Below are 17,725 nucleotides of genomic sequence, written 5' to 3'. Positions count from 1 at the left end.
TCTTAAGACTGCAGGAAATCTCTCCAGGAGCCGGGGGGTTTCATTTTATTGTTGAATAGAACTGACTGCTTTTTCTTTTTCTTTTTTTGAAAGCACTACTCAGTTAAATTTTTTTAACTGCTCAGATTGTCACAGTTAGAATGAATTTTTACCAGATACAGTTATGCTATCAATTTAAACCAGAAGTGACCTGGTAAGTGTCTTATTCCTTTGACCTCGCTGCAGAAAATAAAATGTTTCCGGTCTCTCAAAATATGCAAACCAAAAACCCCTCAATCAGTCAACTGGATTTAACCCAAAAAGGACATGCATTCCAGCACTTACTGCCTAGCTGAATACTTCTGAACAGCGTATCATTTGCCTCAATGTTTAAATCATAAAAACTTTTTCACAATCCTGCTTCAGAAGAACACAGTATACCTGTGGACAAAACCGACCAAAAGATCCATTCGACACAGTCAGCCTGCGCGGGAGGACCTGAAATCCTCGACCGCAGAGTGCGGCTGAAGAGCAAAACACGGGCAAATAAGCTTGGAGTAGATAAATGCAGAGGGTTACCCATTAACACGATTCAGTTCTCTTCTGCACTACAAAAAATTCCAGTAAGCGTTTTGCTCCTCCCTGTCTGTGACCACACATCAGGTGGTTCCTAATAAAGCCCCCTGAGGCTGGCGAAAATGTCAGCAAGAGAAGCAATTCTGAACGTGTGTCCCTGCTCAGTAAGAGCTGCCACTGTGGACGCAGCAGCATGAAAACCTTGACTTTCTCAGGGCTTAGCATCGAGCCGCCAGGCCAGTGAAGCCTCAGGGAGGAGCTACAGTTAAAAACACCAAACTGCTAGTAAATACAAGTGACAGCATCTTGTAAACTGAAAAGCACTTTGTAAACGGTCCTGATGGCCATTTCCCCCTTTTGAGCACCCTCCCACCCGGATCCAGAAGCAGCCTAAGCTCTGGGCAGCAAACTCCGAAAGTTCTTTCAGTCAGAATAGAAGCACAGATTATGTCTTCCAAGGGTTAAGGCTTTTTAAAAGAGAACCCACTCATCACCGAAATCGCCCTAAATTCAACTCTGAGGGGACCACAGGGTCAGCTAACACTGATTACGGGTCCAGCGTTGTCGTGATGGCAATTCACGTCACACACTATACCTGCACCCCTCTTGTAAAGTACTGGCCCCAGAGATGTTCCACTGGAGTCCATGAGGCCCCCGGGTAAAACAGTAAAAAAGAGAAAAAGTTCCTTTCGATAGAACAGGAAAATGACAAAGAATGGCATACCAGTGATGTGGGGATGGGGAAAGCACTAAAAGACCTTCAACGTCCTAAAGCAAAAACAGGTGGGGAGCAGAGTCCGCCGGGAAACTGACGGGAGAAGGGACCGGAACTGAGCGGAACTCAGCCTCTCTCCGAGGAGTCCTTCCGAACCTGAACCTGACTCGTGACTCAGCATTCCCAGCCAGAGGGTGACAACAGCGGCAGGAGGGGGGCACGAGGTCAAGCTGGATTTCCTAACACCAACCTTTTCTAAGACAACGCAGAAAGACCAGTTACTCAGACTTGCTCTGCTGTGGGAGATGCAGGTGGGGAAGCAGACTTACAAAGGTTCCTTACACTCAACACCTAGGGGTGTTCACAGGTTCTCCGGAAATAACATGTGTTTTCTGACCATTATTTTGATAACGGCTGAGGGGCTAGGGAACGACAACTGTAGAAGAGAAGCGCCCTGTAGCGCAACAGCCTGCTTCTCTCACACTCCTGCTGCCAGCCATGACCACCTCCCTCGCGGCCACTGGTCCACCTTCCACCCGTCCCGATGCCCTGCCCTTTCTCCTCACCTGTGCTTCCCTCCTGCTCCACTATGACTCCTAAGTGTGTAAAGGCTGGATGATTAATGCCAACCACAGGGTTTGTGACTCATGTTTGATTAGGGAACTCGATACAGTAACAACCTATTTACTTCCATTTGTATTTGGGTTCCTCCACTTATTAGCAGTGTGTGACACTGGACAAGTTACTCAACTTCTCTGTTCCTCGGTTTCCTCCTCTGAAATACAGGGCTAATAAGAGTACCTAATTCACAGGGGTACTGTAAGCATTAAGCGAGCAATACACATAAAGCACTTATGGACTGCCCCGCACATAGTACCACAATAACGAGAAGAACAAACATTAGGTAACCTTTAAGTACAAAAGCAATACTCTGCCATCCCTATAATTCATAATCTCATTACCTGTCTTTTGGGAATTTCAAAAGATGCCTCCTGGATTCTGGGAGATATACATAACATACACACATATATACATACATATTCATTCCCTCCCCCTCCTGGAGGTTGGTGGACTTTGGCAAACGTTACTTTAAACGTGCACTACTGAATTTCTTATAAAGTAACAGAGGAGTGAAGATCATGAGTATTTATAGAAGAGGCTTAATAAAGAAATCAAATCTATAATCCACCAGGTCACAAGCAACAACATCATCAAATACGAATTCCTACACCCCTGAAGCAAACCCCTGTGGGGCACCTTTTGCTTCTCTTTCGAGTGGCGTCACCCTATGACACATGGACATGACCTCCTGAAGGGATGCGGATGGCTCTGTCGGATGGACATCAGGATGGTGTCTGCTAATAGCCAAGTGGCTGCTACGGGCACCACCTGGCTACACTTCTGGTTATTCCACCTGTGCAGGCTCATTTCAGGGGCTAGAAAGACAGGCCTCGTATTTTATTGCAGAGAGACAAAATGAGGCAGTGACAAGGCCAAGGTCATTCAGAGTAGGTGACAGACAGGAAGAACACCCAAGGGTTTTGACTTCCAATCACAGGACACAAACACACGCCCTTCATCTGGTGAAAGCGCCCTTGAGTCAGGTGGCGAGCCAGACAGAGGCACCACGAATGCACTGAGGCCTACGAGTTAGAAACCAGAAGCCATGGGGCAAAGACTAAAATCACTGAACAACGGTGAGATGCCACAAGCGCTGTGATCCTACCTGAATAAAATGCAATTAGATGCACTTAGTCCTGCATCTTGGTTAACCTTACATCACTAAGAACAACTGCTTTTAATGGGCCCAGCACCTGGACAAGCGAGGCAAGCAAACTTCTCACGCTGTGATGCTACACTTAGAATAGCTTTCCCCATGGAAATGATGGCCTGAGTAGGAGCCAAAAATAGACTGAAAAGCCAATTCCTGACATCAGGGATGCTACACACACAAACACACACACACACAAAACATCTCACAAAAGCAGGATGATCATGAACAGACAGCTTTAATTTAGAGACATGAAATTTCAAACCAGGCAAGACCCTGAAAGTTGTGGCAACTGAGAGCAGAAGACAACGCACAGGAGATGGGAAAGCAAAGGAAAGCTAAAGCAGTGTAAACAAGGAAGGCCCTAAACCTGGACAGACAGACAGCAGTTAGCTCTCTTCCTTATAGGGGCCACTCTGTCCAACCGTCTCACGTGGAGACCAGAAAGACCCACCATGTCTAGCCAATGCTCAAGAAGGGGAAGAGGCTATCGGCATTTGGCTTTATTCCAAAAATTTACTCAAAGGATGACCACTGAAGGGGATGGGGCAAATCTCCGCATAGATCAACGGCCGAATGGGAAGTTTCAAGTAGATAAATCAGCCACCATACTGAAGGGGTCAGGAGCTCAAGGAAAGGAAGGAGCACAAACCGAGGGCTTCTTTTAAGTCCTAAAGAAGCTTAACTTTGGCTGCTTGGTCCAGCTCCAGCCTCAGGAGCTGGACCATAAATTCCAGTTTCTAGGAAGAACTACTTATTTTATTTCTGTTGATAATTTTCATGGTAGTGGCCAGGAGGGGGTAGGACTTGTTGGCCAGCCTCTTCATCTCTCTCTCTGAATTTTCTGAATTTGTTCATTAAAAACTTAAAAGAAATGAAGAGACTAAGATTACGCATTGTCCACCGTACTAACATGAAAACTACAAAAACACTCCACAGCCCACGAAACAATCCACACTAACAGGACACTATTTTTAAAATGCCAATAGGTGGCAGCTTTAAAAAGAAATAAGTTTCCCAAGATTGTCACTATTTTATTCTATCAATAATTGGGTTCTCAAATCTCATAACCAGATTAGTGGTGGACCAGGAATCAGAACCTAAATGCTCAGTCTCGGTCTAATGGTCTTTCCTTTACAGCACACTGTCACCTCAATGGATTTATAAGGAATGGGAGGTGAGAAGGAAAATCTTCCTAAACCACAATGCTGCAAGGTCCCAGGACCCACCCCATCGAGCAAAGCAAGAAAGACATTCAGCAGACCACGGTCATCTGTGCCTACGGCTCAGGGTAACGGAGAGGTACCTATCAGGTATAAACTCGCCTCTCCCTCCCCAGTAAGCCTACTCTCAAATCCTAAAAGCAGCAGTGGGTCCTGCCATCCATGAATAGACACTACATGTCACCACTTCCTAGAATTCTTATATCCCTTAGCTTCTGCCAAGCTCAGAAGCTGCAGAAACTACAATGGCAAAGAAAACATCACCACTGGAGCCACGATGGATTTCAACAAATTCAAAGCAAGTCAGGAGGGCAGCTTCAAAATATATCCAAGCTGGTGCCTTAAAGCTATTTTCTACTAAATTCCAAAATAGGTATTTTAAGTCAAACTTCGTATAATTACACATGGCGGGGGGAGACAGACTGAACATAACTGTAAACAGAGTTAACCACCACTGTCAAGATGAACAGGAACAACAACTGATAAACATGGCAGCTCCCGGCAGTGAGCTAGGCCTGCCTCCCTGAGTCCCAGGGCAGGAGGCCATGACAGAGTAAAACGAGTTCCGTTCCAGAAGTCACAAACCTTTAGAGAAGATGGTTAGGGAAAAACATTTTTTAAGAACCCACGGGAAAACGCTAGCAACCGTTTGCTAGCGTGGCAATGCACGAACACAGTGTAAAGAGCAAAAATCTTCTCTTCCCAACACGGCAATACTGGTGGTAATTTTTAAGAAGCATTCTGATGCAAAAAGTAATCTTTTCCACATACTTTTGCATGAACTTATCATTTTCTCTCTGAGTCAGAGAAGCTACCGCCTGATTTGTATTTCTCTGAGGGGAAGCCAGGGGTCCTGTGTGCAGATTTCTGTGTCTGTGGATGCCCGTGCACTGGCCAGGAAAAAGACCTTGCTGGTATCAGCAGTCACTTCTGCCACTAGGAAATGGATCACAGGCTCTTCCTGGGAGTGGGGCCTTTTTCCCCGCCTGAGCTGTCATCACAGACCCCTTGTGCAGGTCACCTTTGTCTCCCAGAGTGTGAGAAACCCAGATTAACTTCTAAAGTGCCCTCCCCTGAAATCACACCACTCAACATCCCAGGCAGCTAAACCAGCCCAGGCCTGATTCCTGCTTCGAAATGTTTTCTTGAAGGAGAGAAGGAGGAGGAGATGAAGAAGGGGTGAAAAATACAGGGGGCGTGTGTGTCTCTCTGAATCACTGATAGGAATTCACACTCAAGAAAACAAGTCATGAAAACCACCAAACCAACCTTGGTTCACAGTTTCAGGGTTATGACGATGAACGCTTTTTGCAGTTTTGTAAAACTGCAATATTCACCAACATCATAGGGGAGTCTGACGTTTCCTTAATGGCCTCAGGTAAAAAAAAAAAAACAAAAACCTTCAGGTTTCCAAATGGGTGGCTCTCCTCCATCCATGGCTCTATAGTATTTTTTTTTTTTTCAAGAAGTCCAACTGTACTTAAGAGTCATCAATCCCAGTCAGCAGCTGTCACATCCCTCCCTGCTCCCCCAGTACTATTAATATCACGGCTCTGATTGTTAATGATTTACTCAAAGTTCCCTGCAGCAATTAAAACGAGGCAACAAGGTAAAACACAAAGGAGTTGGTTTTCTTCACCCATAAAAACGCATTCTGTAACCTAGTGAACTTCTTGGGGTTTTATGTCGGCCGCGATTTTCACCTCTATCTTTGTTTTGGAATGCCACAACCCCTCCCTGAACGGACCGGACCGGCACGGCCTTCCTTTCTGGATGCACAATGCAGCATGTAGCTCCTTGGGGGTCAGCAGAACGCCGCACCGGTGTAAAGCCGAGCGTGCCCGAGAGCCCCAAGAGTTCCCCCCCACTAGAGTGGGTCCACATACACAATCTTGAGGCCGACACCGCAGCCTAGTACGGCTTGGAAGTCCTCCGTGTGCGGAAGCCCGGGGCCCGGTGGCCCAGGGCTGGTGCAATGACTTTGCACCGGAGCGTCCCCTCCGCTGAGGCTTGTCCTCCCACCTCGGCCCACTGCAGCTGCACCATTCCAGGCAGCGCCCCGCATGTCTCCCCTCCTACCCTAGGGCTCTAGCAGCCAACTCGGTCCTCCGTCGGCCCCCGGCCCCGGCCCCGGCCCCCGCCCGCCGGCCCGCCGCCCAGCCGCACCTTGGTCTCCTTCACGTGCTGCTTGACGCCCTCCGGGTACCACTGGACGCGCACGTAGCCGCGGCGCAGCGGGCTGGCCCGGCCCTCCTCGTGGCCCGCGCCCCCCGCCTCGGAGCAGCCCGAGCTCCCACGGCCCTCCTCCTCGCCCTCCGAGTCCGAGTCCTCGCCGTGGATGAGGCGCACCAGCCCGAAGTGCACCGAGCCGCGGTAACGGCCCGACACCAGGTCGTGAGAGAACAGCAGCCGCTGCGAGCCGGCTTCGGGACCGGAGTCCGAGGACGGCCCAGAGGCCGAGTCCGGGGCCGGGGCCGGCGCCGGGGCCGGGGCGAGTGCTGCGTCCGGGGCCGAGGTCTCGTCCGGGGCCGTGTCCGGGACCTGGGCGGGAGCCGGGACTGCGGGCGCGGGTGCTGCGGGATCCGCCATAACTGCTCTGCGCGAGTCTCGGGCGGCGGCGGCGGCGGCGGCGGCGGCAGCAGCGGCGGCGGCGAAAGAGGCGCGGGCAGGCGGGGCCAGCCGGCGCCGGGGGCGGAACCACGGCGCGCTGACGTGTCCTTACGTGCCGTCGTCGTCAGGAAACCGAGATGCGGTTGCTAGGGGCTACCGCCTTGTCGCTAGGGGACGCTAGAGATTCTGCCTTGGGCGGGGGGCGAGGTGGGAAAGGATGAACTCCACGAGGGCGGGCGGGGCCAGAGGGGATAAAAGTAGAGGGAGGGGGCAGGGGTGGGGACCCAGGAGGAGGAAGTAGAGTGGTCACCGAGGAAAAGGGGAGTGGCCGAGGTGGGACGGAGGATGGTCCGAAGAGTGTCAACAACACTTAATGAGCTCCCCTGGCGTCTCCAGTCTAGTGGTAGGCACTGAGAGGGATAGAGAAAGAACAAGATACAGTCTCTGTCCTCTAGGTGTTTACAATCTAGCTGGGGAGGCAAAACATGTACTGTACACGTTAAATAGCTTAAAAGCAGCTCCAAGGCAGCTTGTAAGCAAGGCCACATAGAGAGTGTATCTAGAGTGTATTGCGTTAGGGAATAACGTGCACAGCCTGGAAGGTTATGACCCCTCAGGGATTGGTCAAGGGGTTGGTGAAGGAGTCCCAGAGAAAGATCAGAAAGGTAAGCAAGTTGGGCTTCCCTGGTGGCACAGTGGTTTAGAATCCGCCTGCCAATGCAGGGAACACGGGTTCGAGCCCTGGTCCGGGAAGAATCCCCCATGCTGCAGAGCAACTAAGCCCGTGCACCACAACTGTTGAGCCTGCGCTCTAGAGCCCGAGAGCCACAACTACTGAGCCCGCGTGCCAAAACTACTGAAGCTTGAGTGCCTAGAGCCTGTGCTCCGCAACAAGCCACCGCAATGAGAAGCCCGCGCACCACAACGAAGAGTAGACCCCGCTCACCGCAACTAGAGAAAGCCCGCGCGCAACAACGAAGACCCAACGCAGCCAAAAATGAATGAAATTAAATAAATAAATAAGAAAGGTAAGCAAGTGTTAGTGGCCCCTGTGGTTTGGCTTTACATACATCTAAATGAGTACAAAGCTCCTTGAGGCTTATGCATGGCAAGAGGTAGGATAGTGACGTAGTTAAGAGTGGAAGCCATAGGGGATTCCCCCCCCGTGGCGCAGTGTGAGAAACCGCCTGCCAATCGAGGGTACATGGGTTCAATCCCAGGACCGGGAAGATCCTACATGCTATGGAGGTACTGAGCCCGCGCACCTAGAGCCCGTGCTCCGCAACAAGAGAAGCCACCGCAATGAGAAGCCTGCGCGCCGCAAGGAAGACTAGCCCCTGCTCACCGCAACTAGAGAAAGCCCGCATAACAAACAAGAAGAGTTTGATTCCAATTTTCGGCACTGCCACTTACTAGTCTTATAAAGTTGGCAAGCTGATAAACTTTTTTTCACCTTAATTTTCTCATCTGTAAAATTGGGGAGGTAATAGCAGTACCCGTCTCATCTGGCATTTGAGAGGATTAAGTGAAATAGACCAGTGCCTGGCATATAGTTCCCTCAATAAAGGAACTTTTTAATAATATTACATTATTATAATATTCCAAGCCCCCTGCCTAGACTAAAATTCTAGATTGGCAGAACTCTTAGACCTATGATCTGCTCCAGATTGCCATTTTAAAATATAAAAAGTAATTATACTAATGTGTCTCCTAAGTAAGTTCCAAAAGATTTAGATGTAGTCTCAGCGGACAGATTCATAATGGGTTGTTGAAAGGAAATTAGGAATAATCAAGATATAGCCCTCACCTTTCACAGTTACAATCTTTATTCTTTTTCCACAATTTTCTGCAAGACCATTAATGGCAGATTAGTAAGATGATTCAATATTACAGTATTTAGGTTCTTCAAAAAAGTCATTGGGTAATTTATAGGCTGCTGAGGATACAGACTACACTCCTGGAAAAGTTATAAGAACACTCGTGAAAGAAAAAACATTTTTAAAATATAGAAAAAAAAAAAGAAGAAGAAGAACATGCATGAAGCACAGATGGCAACCTGAGTACATGAGATGCCCTGAGCCAAGAGTATTGATGTAATATTGGGCTGGGGGCGGGGGGGGGTGGGTTGTCAATGGACCTGTATCTTAGAAAACTCACATACTAAGATATAGGAAAAGCACTTAAGGGGAATTAGTATATGATTCAGGGCCACAGCTGGGTTCCCAAAGCATCGGCTTCCCATCACAGACCACAGTGCAGAATGGCCATTTGGAATCATTGCTGTAAGGACACAGTTCCCCACTCCCTTCCCCATAAAGACCTGGGAGGCTTAGTAGCAGTGACATAGTAACTTCTATTCCATCTACCATGTCCCTTTAGCTCTGTCTCCTTGGCCCCGATCACCTAACATTTGCTGATCACCTGTTATTGACCAGGCACTCTGCCAGGCACATTCACATACATTATCTTGTTTGTTATCATAATCTGGAATATAGGTGTAATTAACCCTCTTGTACCAGTGAGGAAACAGAACCCAAGGAATTCAGCGCCTAAGGTCACAAGGTAGTAACTGGCAGAGCCAGGTTGGAACCCAGGTCTCCTGACTCAAGTGCAGGGTCTTTTTTTTTGGCCATGCCGCGTGGCTTGTGGGATGTTAGTTCCCCAACCAGGGATTGAACCCAACCCCGGGCCCTCGGCAGTGAGAGGACGGAGTCCTAACCACTGGACCGCCAGGGAAGTCCCCGCAGGGGCTTTTCTAGTCCTGTGTCCATCAAGGGATGGGGGGTGAGCAAGTCGTTAGGAGGGGCAGGGCAATGCAGGCCCCAAATCTTTGTTTGATGTCAAAAATCCAAGTGAGCTTTGCATTCTACTCCAGCTTATGCCAGTGTTTGTTTTCACATAAAAAGAATGTCCTTTCTTCCCTAATCGTTGAGTAAAATGAGCACTCCAGGAAGACGTGCCGTGTTTATTCTGCGGCTTCTTATAATAACAGCTAATAATAGCAACAATTTATTGAGCTGTAACTTAATGCCAGGTACTATGAGAAGTGCTTTACATAGATTACCCACCTTTACATAGATTATCCGCCTGTGAGGGAGGAAGTATGAGCCCCTACTTTGTGAAGCACTGTGCCAGACTGTGCTGTGCCCCACTCCCGCACCACTACCAAGAACGTTCTAGGTTGTAGGCAAGAGACCTTGATTTCAAATGCTGACCCCTCTCTTGCTAAACCTGTTTTGAGCACGTAGATCCTCTTGTATTTATATGTGTAACCCTGGTGCCTAGTAAGTGCCTGGCACAGCATTGGCACACAATAATGTACCATCTTGGTGGGTACAGTCTGAGGTTTCTGTACTTCCATTTGGCCAGTTTCCCATCCTCTCCTCTGTATACCTGAGGAGTTGAAGCTGGGGTGGGGGAGAGCAGTGCTCTCTGGCCCTCTCCTATCTCAAAGCCCTTTCTTCTCTTTTTTTTTCATATTTTATTTATTTATTTGGCTGCGCCGGGTCTTTGTTGCAACATGCAGGATCTTTGTTGCCACGTGTGCGATCTTTGTTGCGGCATGCGGGATCTTTTAGCTGTGGCATGCGAGCTCTTAGTTGCAGCATGTGGGATCTAGTTCCCCAACCAAGGGTCAAACCCGGGCCCCCTGCATTGGGAGGGCGGAGTCTTAGCCACTGGACCACCAGGGAAGTCCCTCAAAGCCCATTCTATCACCCCCAGTTTGAGCTTCATCTGAGCCCTTTTACAGAGAGAGGCTCAGTACATTCCTCCCCACCTCCACCTCGTGGTGACCTTCAGTGCCCTCACTCAGACCTGAGGTGCCCTGGACAAGGTTTGAGGCTTGACTCCTTCCCAAACCCCAAAGCCCCCGACAGTGTCTCTTCACATCCAGGCTGGCGAGTGGGGTGAGCCTGGATGGAAGCGACTGCCTGATTTTTATTTTCATAATTGTTGACTGAAAAAAACCCTTTATTCCCCAATGGAAAAACCCCCTTCTCTCATGGCCCCAACACCTAGCCCTTCCTGGCAAATAGAGATGCTTCTTGGGAGAATTTTGCTTATTTACAAATGTGCCTGCCAGAAACTGAGCTAGCCTGGCCACTCCCCTTGCTAAGGAGCTGGCCAGGTGCAGGGGGCAGCAGAGCTGACAGCAAAGTGAGCTGATCTCGGGGAAGCAGGCCGTGTCTCGTCCCTATCTTAACTGGCCACTGGCTGCCTCTCCAGACCCATGCATGAAGTGTGCATGGGCCCCACACCGCCCCCTGGGGGAGCCTTACCCTGCCCGGCCTCCCCAAACCTCCACGTAGGAGCAAATCCAGACGGGCGCAGAGAGGTCCTTCTACCCTGAAGTGAGGGTTTGGGGGCTCTAGGCTGGCTTCAGCACTGGGGGCTTTAGTTCAGAAAGTGGGGCAGGAAGGGAGCTGCCCTGGAGAGTCCTCCCACACCTCAGTGGCTGGCTGGAGAAATGCCTCTGAGATCCAGCTGTGTGTTGCTCTAGAATCACGGGCTCTGGGAGTTAAAAGGGCTCTTCTTGTCCCTGGAGCCTCACCTCTCCTTGCATTGATGCCCTGGGAGAACCAAGTGTGGGGTCTGCCCAAGGTCACCCTGCAGTACAGTCAGGATCAGGACCCAGACCAGCTGGCCTTTGGCCATCCTCACTCCTGACTGTGAGGATGGGTTGCAATCCATTGGGTGAAACCCTTTGTGCTGAGGGCACCAGTGGGAAGGCTGAGCCATAGTGAGAGCCCAGGCTTGGCAGGCTCATCCTGCTTCCCTCCTTCTTGAGGATACAGGGGCCAAAGACAGCAAATCCACCAGACCAGCTTGCAGAACAACAGGGCTGCAGTGGCTTAATCACGCCACGCTCTTCACCACCAACACCCCAGCACCAACACATGGGTGTTTCCTGGATGACCAGCCACGGGTACAAAGTGGCATCTTCTCCCCAAACCCCTTCCTTTTCCCAGAGTCCTCATCCAGGTTGATGGCAGGGTCACTTACCTGGGTACCAAGTTGGCCACCTGAGGGTCAGCCCTCGATATTGAGCTCCGTAAGTCATCAAAGCCCGGGTCTCGGGCCCTCTACCCCCTTTTCACAACCCCAAGTCCAGAGCTGCTCCGCAGAGGGCAGCTCCGTGGGGGCTGGTGCGGGAGTGGTGATGGGATGGTGCAGTGGCTAAGGCTGAGGTTCTTCAGTTAGATGAACGTGGGTCTGAAGCTTGTGCTGCCGCTGACTCGCTAAGTGACCTTGGGCAACTTACTTTTCTTCTCTGAGCCTTGGTTTCCTTTCTGTAAAATGGGAATAATAACAGTAGCTACTAGATAGGGCTATTGAGAGTTTAACTGACATGATGAATGGGAGGTGCTTTGCACCTGCCTGCACAATGTAGGAGCCTGATCAACGTTAGCTGCTGCTATTACTTCATCTCCACCCCTTGCTTACGCCATTGCTGTAGTCGCCTCACCACCTTGTTCCCGGGAGATTGAAAATATAAACGTGATCATCCGACTTCTTAGCTTAGCGTCTTTCCGTGGCTTTCCATGGTCCGCCAGAGAATGGCACAAGGGCCCCTTCATGAATTGGTTCCTTCCACCTAACTCCCACCCCGCCTTCCACCTCTGCACCCAGTGCACACACTCCACGCTCTGGCCTCAGCTGCTCGCGCCAGGATCCCGACATTTTGGTGCCGCCATTGCCTTTGCACTTACTTCACCATCTGCTTGTAATTTTTTATTCCTCTGCTTCAACCCATGGTTTTACCTAAAGAACTCCTTTTCATCTTACAATACTCAGCTTGGGGCTTCTTTTTATTCTATCTATCTATCTATTTATTTATTTATGGCTGAGTTGGTTCTTTGTTGCTGCGCGCGGGCCTTCTCTAGTTGCGTAGAGCAGGGGGTACTCTTCGTTGCGGTGTGCAGGCTTCTCATTGCAGTGGCTTCTCTTGATGCGGAGCGTGGGCTCCAGTACTTGCGGCTCGCGGGCTCTAGAGCGCAGGCTCAGCAGTTGTGGTGCATGGGCTTTGTTGCTCCGCAGTATGTGGGATCTTCCCGGACCAGGGCTCGAACCCGTGTGTCCTGCATTGGCAGGCGTATTCTTAACCACTGCGCCACCGGGGAAGCCCCAGCTAGGGGCTTCTTATCTATGAAGTCCTCCAAGAGCCCCATTTTCCCCACTTATTCCCCCACTTACCTGGTCGTACCTGTCTGATTGCATTTATTTCCCTCTATTACAACCATTTGTTTGCATGCCTATCTCTCCTGTGGGACCGTATCTTCTTTGTACCTTTGTATTCCAGCATCCAGCATAGCTCTGATTCATAGTAGGTACTCAGAAGATTTCTGTTGGGCTTCCCTGGTGGCGCAGTGGTTGCGCGTCCGCCTGCCGATGCAGGGGAACCGGGTTCGCTCCCCGGTCTGGAAGGATCCCACATGCCGTGGAGCGGCTGGGCCCGTGAGCCATGGCCGCTGAGCCTGCGCGTCCGGAGCCTGTGCTCCGCAACGGGAGAGGCCACAGCAGTGAGAGGCCCGCGTACCGCAAAAAAAAAAAAAAAAAAAAAAAGATTTCTGTTGAGAAAGAGACTCACAGACATAGAGAACAGACCTGTGGTTGTCAGAGGGGAAGGGGGTGGGGGAGGGATGGATTAGGAGTTTGGGGTTAGCAGATGCAAACTATTATATATAGAATGGATAAACAACAAGGTCCTACTGCATAGCCCAGGGAACTATATTCAATATCCTGTGATAGACCATAACGGAAAAATATGAAAAAGACTGTATAGATATATGTATAACTGAATCACTTTGCTATACAGCAGAAATTAACACAACATTGTAAATCAACTATACGTCAATTTAAAAAAATTTTGTTGAATGATTGAACAAAACAAACCAACTTCTCTCAAAGGTCCCGACGGTGCCAACAGGTCTCCCTGGGACACCTCTGTCTTTGCTCAAGTCCCCAGTTCTCCATTTGTCCTAGACACGCACCCCACACAGGCACATTCACCCCACGCGCACATACGTACATATACACATGTATACACACTCGTGCACACACACACACATGTGCCTCCCCCCACCATTGCTCTCTCCTTAAACTTCAGTTTCTAGATCTGGACTGCCCACGGCAGCGGCCCCTAACCACCCGTGGGTCTTGAGCACTTGAGATGTGGCTGGTCTGAACTGACACTGGATTTTGAAGACTCAGTGTAAAAAAGAAAAAAAAAAGAGTATGAAACATGTCTAATAATTTTTATATTGATTACTTGTTGAAATGACAATAACTTTATATATATTGGGTAAATACAATATTTTATTAAAATCAAGCTAACCTGTTTCTTTTGGCTTTTTCTTGTGTGGCTACTAGAAAATTGAAAATCACACATGCGGCTCACAGGATCTTTCTGTTGGAGAGCCAGGCTCCAGATGCTCAGGAAGCCGTAGGTCCCTTCTTTCTCCAGGAGGTGGCGATCTCTTCCTGCTCTTGACACTTCCGTTGCAGAAAGGTCTGGAAAGTTCCTGAGAAGACTGCCTGTGTAATATGGCAGATTTTGAACCCTAAATAAGGATGGGGCCACATTCAGCCCTGCCGTGATGTCAGCCTATCTATGCAAAGGAGGCTTCAAAATAAATCCACAGCAAATCAATGAGCTAAGTGTCATCCTCCTCAACAGAATCACCACCTAGCTGATAGACTCCCAGTCTCTGTATCCAGCACATTGCCACACGTTCAATACAATTTCTGTTTTCCAGGGGTTTATAAGCTCCCGGGAGCTCGCCCAGTGAACGTCCTGCACACAATTCTCCATCTCAGCCTCTGTCCCCTGGGGAACCTGCTAGTGACAGATTATGGTTGGAAAGGTAAACATGATTAGGCAAAATGTGCTCCATGCCAGGTGTGCAGAGCCCATCTTAAGTGCAGGGGAGGAATGAGAAAAGGATGCCACCCTCAAAACCACCAGAAAACGCAACTAGTTGCCCAAGTGCCTGAACTGAGGGCTGCCTTCCCTTCCTGTCCTGTCCAGGCCTTTTAGTTGCTCTGCTGGGAAAACTGGGGTCTCAAAGGCATCATCAGAGTGTTTCCGGGCCCCCCAAAACACTGCATCTGGTCCCCACCCACCCCACCCCCACTCTCCTGGAAGGACTCTTAACAGTCATCAGGGACCTCCTTGTTAGCGGAATCTGAGATCTTTTCTCCACTCCGGGCTGCATGAGATGCTGCTGGCCACCCCCTGCTTGGGTTTTGGGATGTGTCCTGATCCTGGGTCGGCTCATCTCCTCATCCTTCTTCCTGTTAATGGTTCCCCCCTCCAACCCAGAGAGAACATCCCCAAGCTTGGGCCCCAGCTTCCCTGTGGGGACACGCGGCCCCTCAGAATGTTCTTCCCATACTGTGACTCAGATGTCCACTCCATCGTGAGGACAGCCAAGTCTGTACCCGTCATCCCACCGCTATGGAGCATTAGTGGGATGGGGGGCTCAGCCGGATCAGAGGCCAGGCTCTGCTGGAGCAGGTGGGCAGTCAGGTCCCATGGCTCTCTGGGGTTCCCCATGTGCCCTGGACAACCTGCCTCCAATTGTCATAGAATGTTCTGGAGCCCTGGAGCAGGAGCCCAGCCATAGCCCAGGATTTGCCTGGGACCACAGAGCCTGTAGGAGAGAGCTGGCAGCCAGCCACAGCTGATGCCCAGATGTGTGTATCCCTGTCCGGTGGGCTAGGAGGCCCCACAGGAGACCAGGCTGGAGGGGCTGACGGTGGGACTCCTGAAGGGGAGCCATCATGGGAGAAGAAGTGCAGAGTGGGGACAGGGGAGAAGACCCTCGAGTCTCCTGCCCTCGGCAGTTGGGACCCAGAGTATCTGCCTCTGGGTGTTTCCGTGCGTGTGCAAGAGCACATGCGTGTTCAGCAAAGTGGGGGGAAGAGCAGCCCTGAATCCTCTGCTTTCCTGCGGGGGAGGGCTGGCGGCTGAGGGAGCCCACCCCCAGCATCCGAGCAGATGCTCAGTGGACAGTGGGCATGTGGCACGGTGACCACGGAGTCACCAACCGGGCCTCCTCCACAGCCTTCATCTCTGTCTCGGGCATCTGCCCCCTGAACCTTGACCAGGTCTGGCACTTCCTGACCCTGTGTCCTGAGCTGTCCCTGGACTGGTTCGTGGAGGGCCGCCTCGTCGGCTCCCTGTGGGCTGAGGAGAGACTCACTCAGGTGAGGAAGGGGTTGGGGGCAGAGATGCCCAGCCCCAGGAAGGCCTCTGGGAGAGAGGCCACTGCCCGATGGCCCCAGCTCCTCCTGCTCTCACAGAGGCCAGCCAGGTAGGGGGAGGAGCCTGGAGGCTAGGATTTCTTCCTCCAAGCCAAGAGAGGAGCACGGACGCGGGTCCTCTCCAGGGCAAGACCAGTCCTTTGCGGTCTCAAGACCCTCATGGAGGGAGCGCCATAGGGCCGGGAATGTAGGTCCCAATTTGGGGTCTCCTTGGGTAGGAGGGGGGTCCTGATTAGAGGCACTCAGGGGCACCTGCCCTTGGCCCAGGTGGGGGTGGTTTGGGGGTGCAGGTGTCCACCGAGGTGACCTGGACTCGTGTCCGTCTCTTGCCCCCAGGAGTCGCTGACGCTGCACAGGCCCGGGGGCCGCACGGCCCACCTGCACGTGCTGGCCATGCACCGCCCCTTCCGGCAGCAGGGCAAGGGCTCCATCCTGCTCTGGCGCCACCTGCACCACCTGGGCGGCCGTCCGGGCGTGCACCTGGCCGTGCTCACGTGCGAGGACAGGATGGTGCCCTTCTACCAGAGGTTCGGCTTCCACCCTTTGGGCCCGTGTGCCGTAGGCTCACTCGCCTTCACGGAGATGCAGTGCTCCCTGCGGGGCCACGCCTCCCCGCGCAGGAACACTGGCTGCTGAACTGGCCGCCCCCTGGGGAGCCCACAGCCGGGTGCCAGAGGTGTGGGGAGGCAGGCTGGGGGCTCCTACCCAGTCCCGCCGTCCCCTTCTCTGCCCTGCTGTCGCTCAGCTCAGCTCAGCCTGAAGGGAGACAGTGATTCCCAGAGGGTCCTGAGGTGGGGGGTGGGGGGTGGGGGGTGAAATAAAGAGAGGACGGGGCGGCTGCTCCCAGCCCAAGCTGCCCTGCTGGGACACGAGTGCTGTATCCTCCAGTCTGTCCGCGAGGCCCTCTGGACCCCCTGCATCCAAACTGCACCCGCACGTGGCTGGGTGGGTGAACTGGGGACAGCGGGAGGCAGCCTGCAGCCGTGCTTCAGCGTCCTTGCCAAAGGAGCCGGGTGCCCAGGGGGCCCTTGTTCCCCCAGGCCCAGGGCTGCCCCTTCCCATCCTCATCCCTGGAATGGAGGCAGCCGGGAGCGGGGAAGGGCGGGGGCCACCCCCCGGCTCCCACCACCACCCTGGGCACCCGCGGTTACTGTGGCTCCTCTGTCCCACCGGGTGTGGGGTGAAGGGCTGGGGAGAGGCAGGGAATGGACCAGTGCTGCACCCCCGCCTCCACACTGCTCCTGCCAGGACGGCCCCCCCCACCAAGCCAGAGCCCTCACCGGGGCTTGGGGAACGCAGGGGTCTAAAGATTTGACACCACCTTCTCAAGGGCCCCCGTGAGCCCCTCCACGTGACCCCAACCTAGCTTCTTGTCCAACCAAATCTCCCACCAGTCCCACAGGTATCCACTGTCCCTTTGGGCCAAGCCCCTGCCCCCTGACCCTGCCGCCCCCCACTCCCAAAATAAAGTTCCAGCTTTTATTCTATGCAAGGCTGGAGGTCAAAAGATGATACTTTCGGGCTTCCCTGGTGGCGCAGTGGTTGAGCGTCCGCCTGCCGACGCAGGGGACGCGGGTTCGTGCC

At 52.0% G+C, this 17,725-nt stretch overlaps 2 protein-coding genes across 2 annotated transcripts in view; one reads left to right on the top strand and one right to left on the bottom strand.

The window, feature by feature from the left end:
* UBE2O (ubiquitin conjugating enzyme E2 O) overlaps nucleotides 1-6,883 on the bottom strand; it is a 59,106-nt gene extending 52,223 nt beyond the window's left edge. The window contains exon 1 of the mRNA XM_024130132.3: nucleotides 6,431-6,883. Coding sequence (XP_023985900.1) covers nucleotides 6,431-6,853 — 423 coding nt within the window. The 5' untranslated portion in view covers nucleotides 6,854-6,883. The remainder of the gene's footprint in view (nucleotides 1-6,430) is intronic.
* Nucleotides 6,884-15,681: 8,798 nt separating this feature from the next.
* On the top strand, nucleotides 15,682-16,777 carry AANAT (aralkylamine N-acetyltransferase). The gene is made up of 2 exons (XM_007099783.2): nucleotides 15,682-16,084; nucleotides 16,478-16,777. The coding sequence occupies exons 1-2, from the start codon at nucleotides 15,896-15,898 to the stop codon at nucleotides 16,775-16,777; spliced, it is 489 nt and encodes a 162-aa protein (XP_007099845.1). The 5' UTR covers nucleotides 15,682-15,895.
* Nucleotides 16,778-17,725: the final 948 nt, after the last annotated feature.

This window comes from Physeter macrocephalus, unplaced genomic scaffold, assembly GCF_002837175.3.
Source record: "Physeter macrocephalus isolate SW-GA unplaced genomic scaffold, ASM283717v5 random_107, whole genome shotgun sequence".
Taxonomy (NCBI): domain Eukaryota; kingdom Metazoa; phylum Chordata; class Mammalia; order Artiodactyla; family Physeteridae; genus Physeter; species Physeter macrocephalus.
The sequence above is the reverse complement of the archived record's forward strand: the minus strand, read 5'-3'. Positions and strand labels throughout refer to the sequence as shown.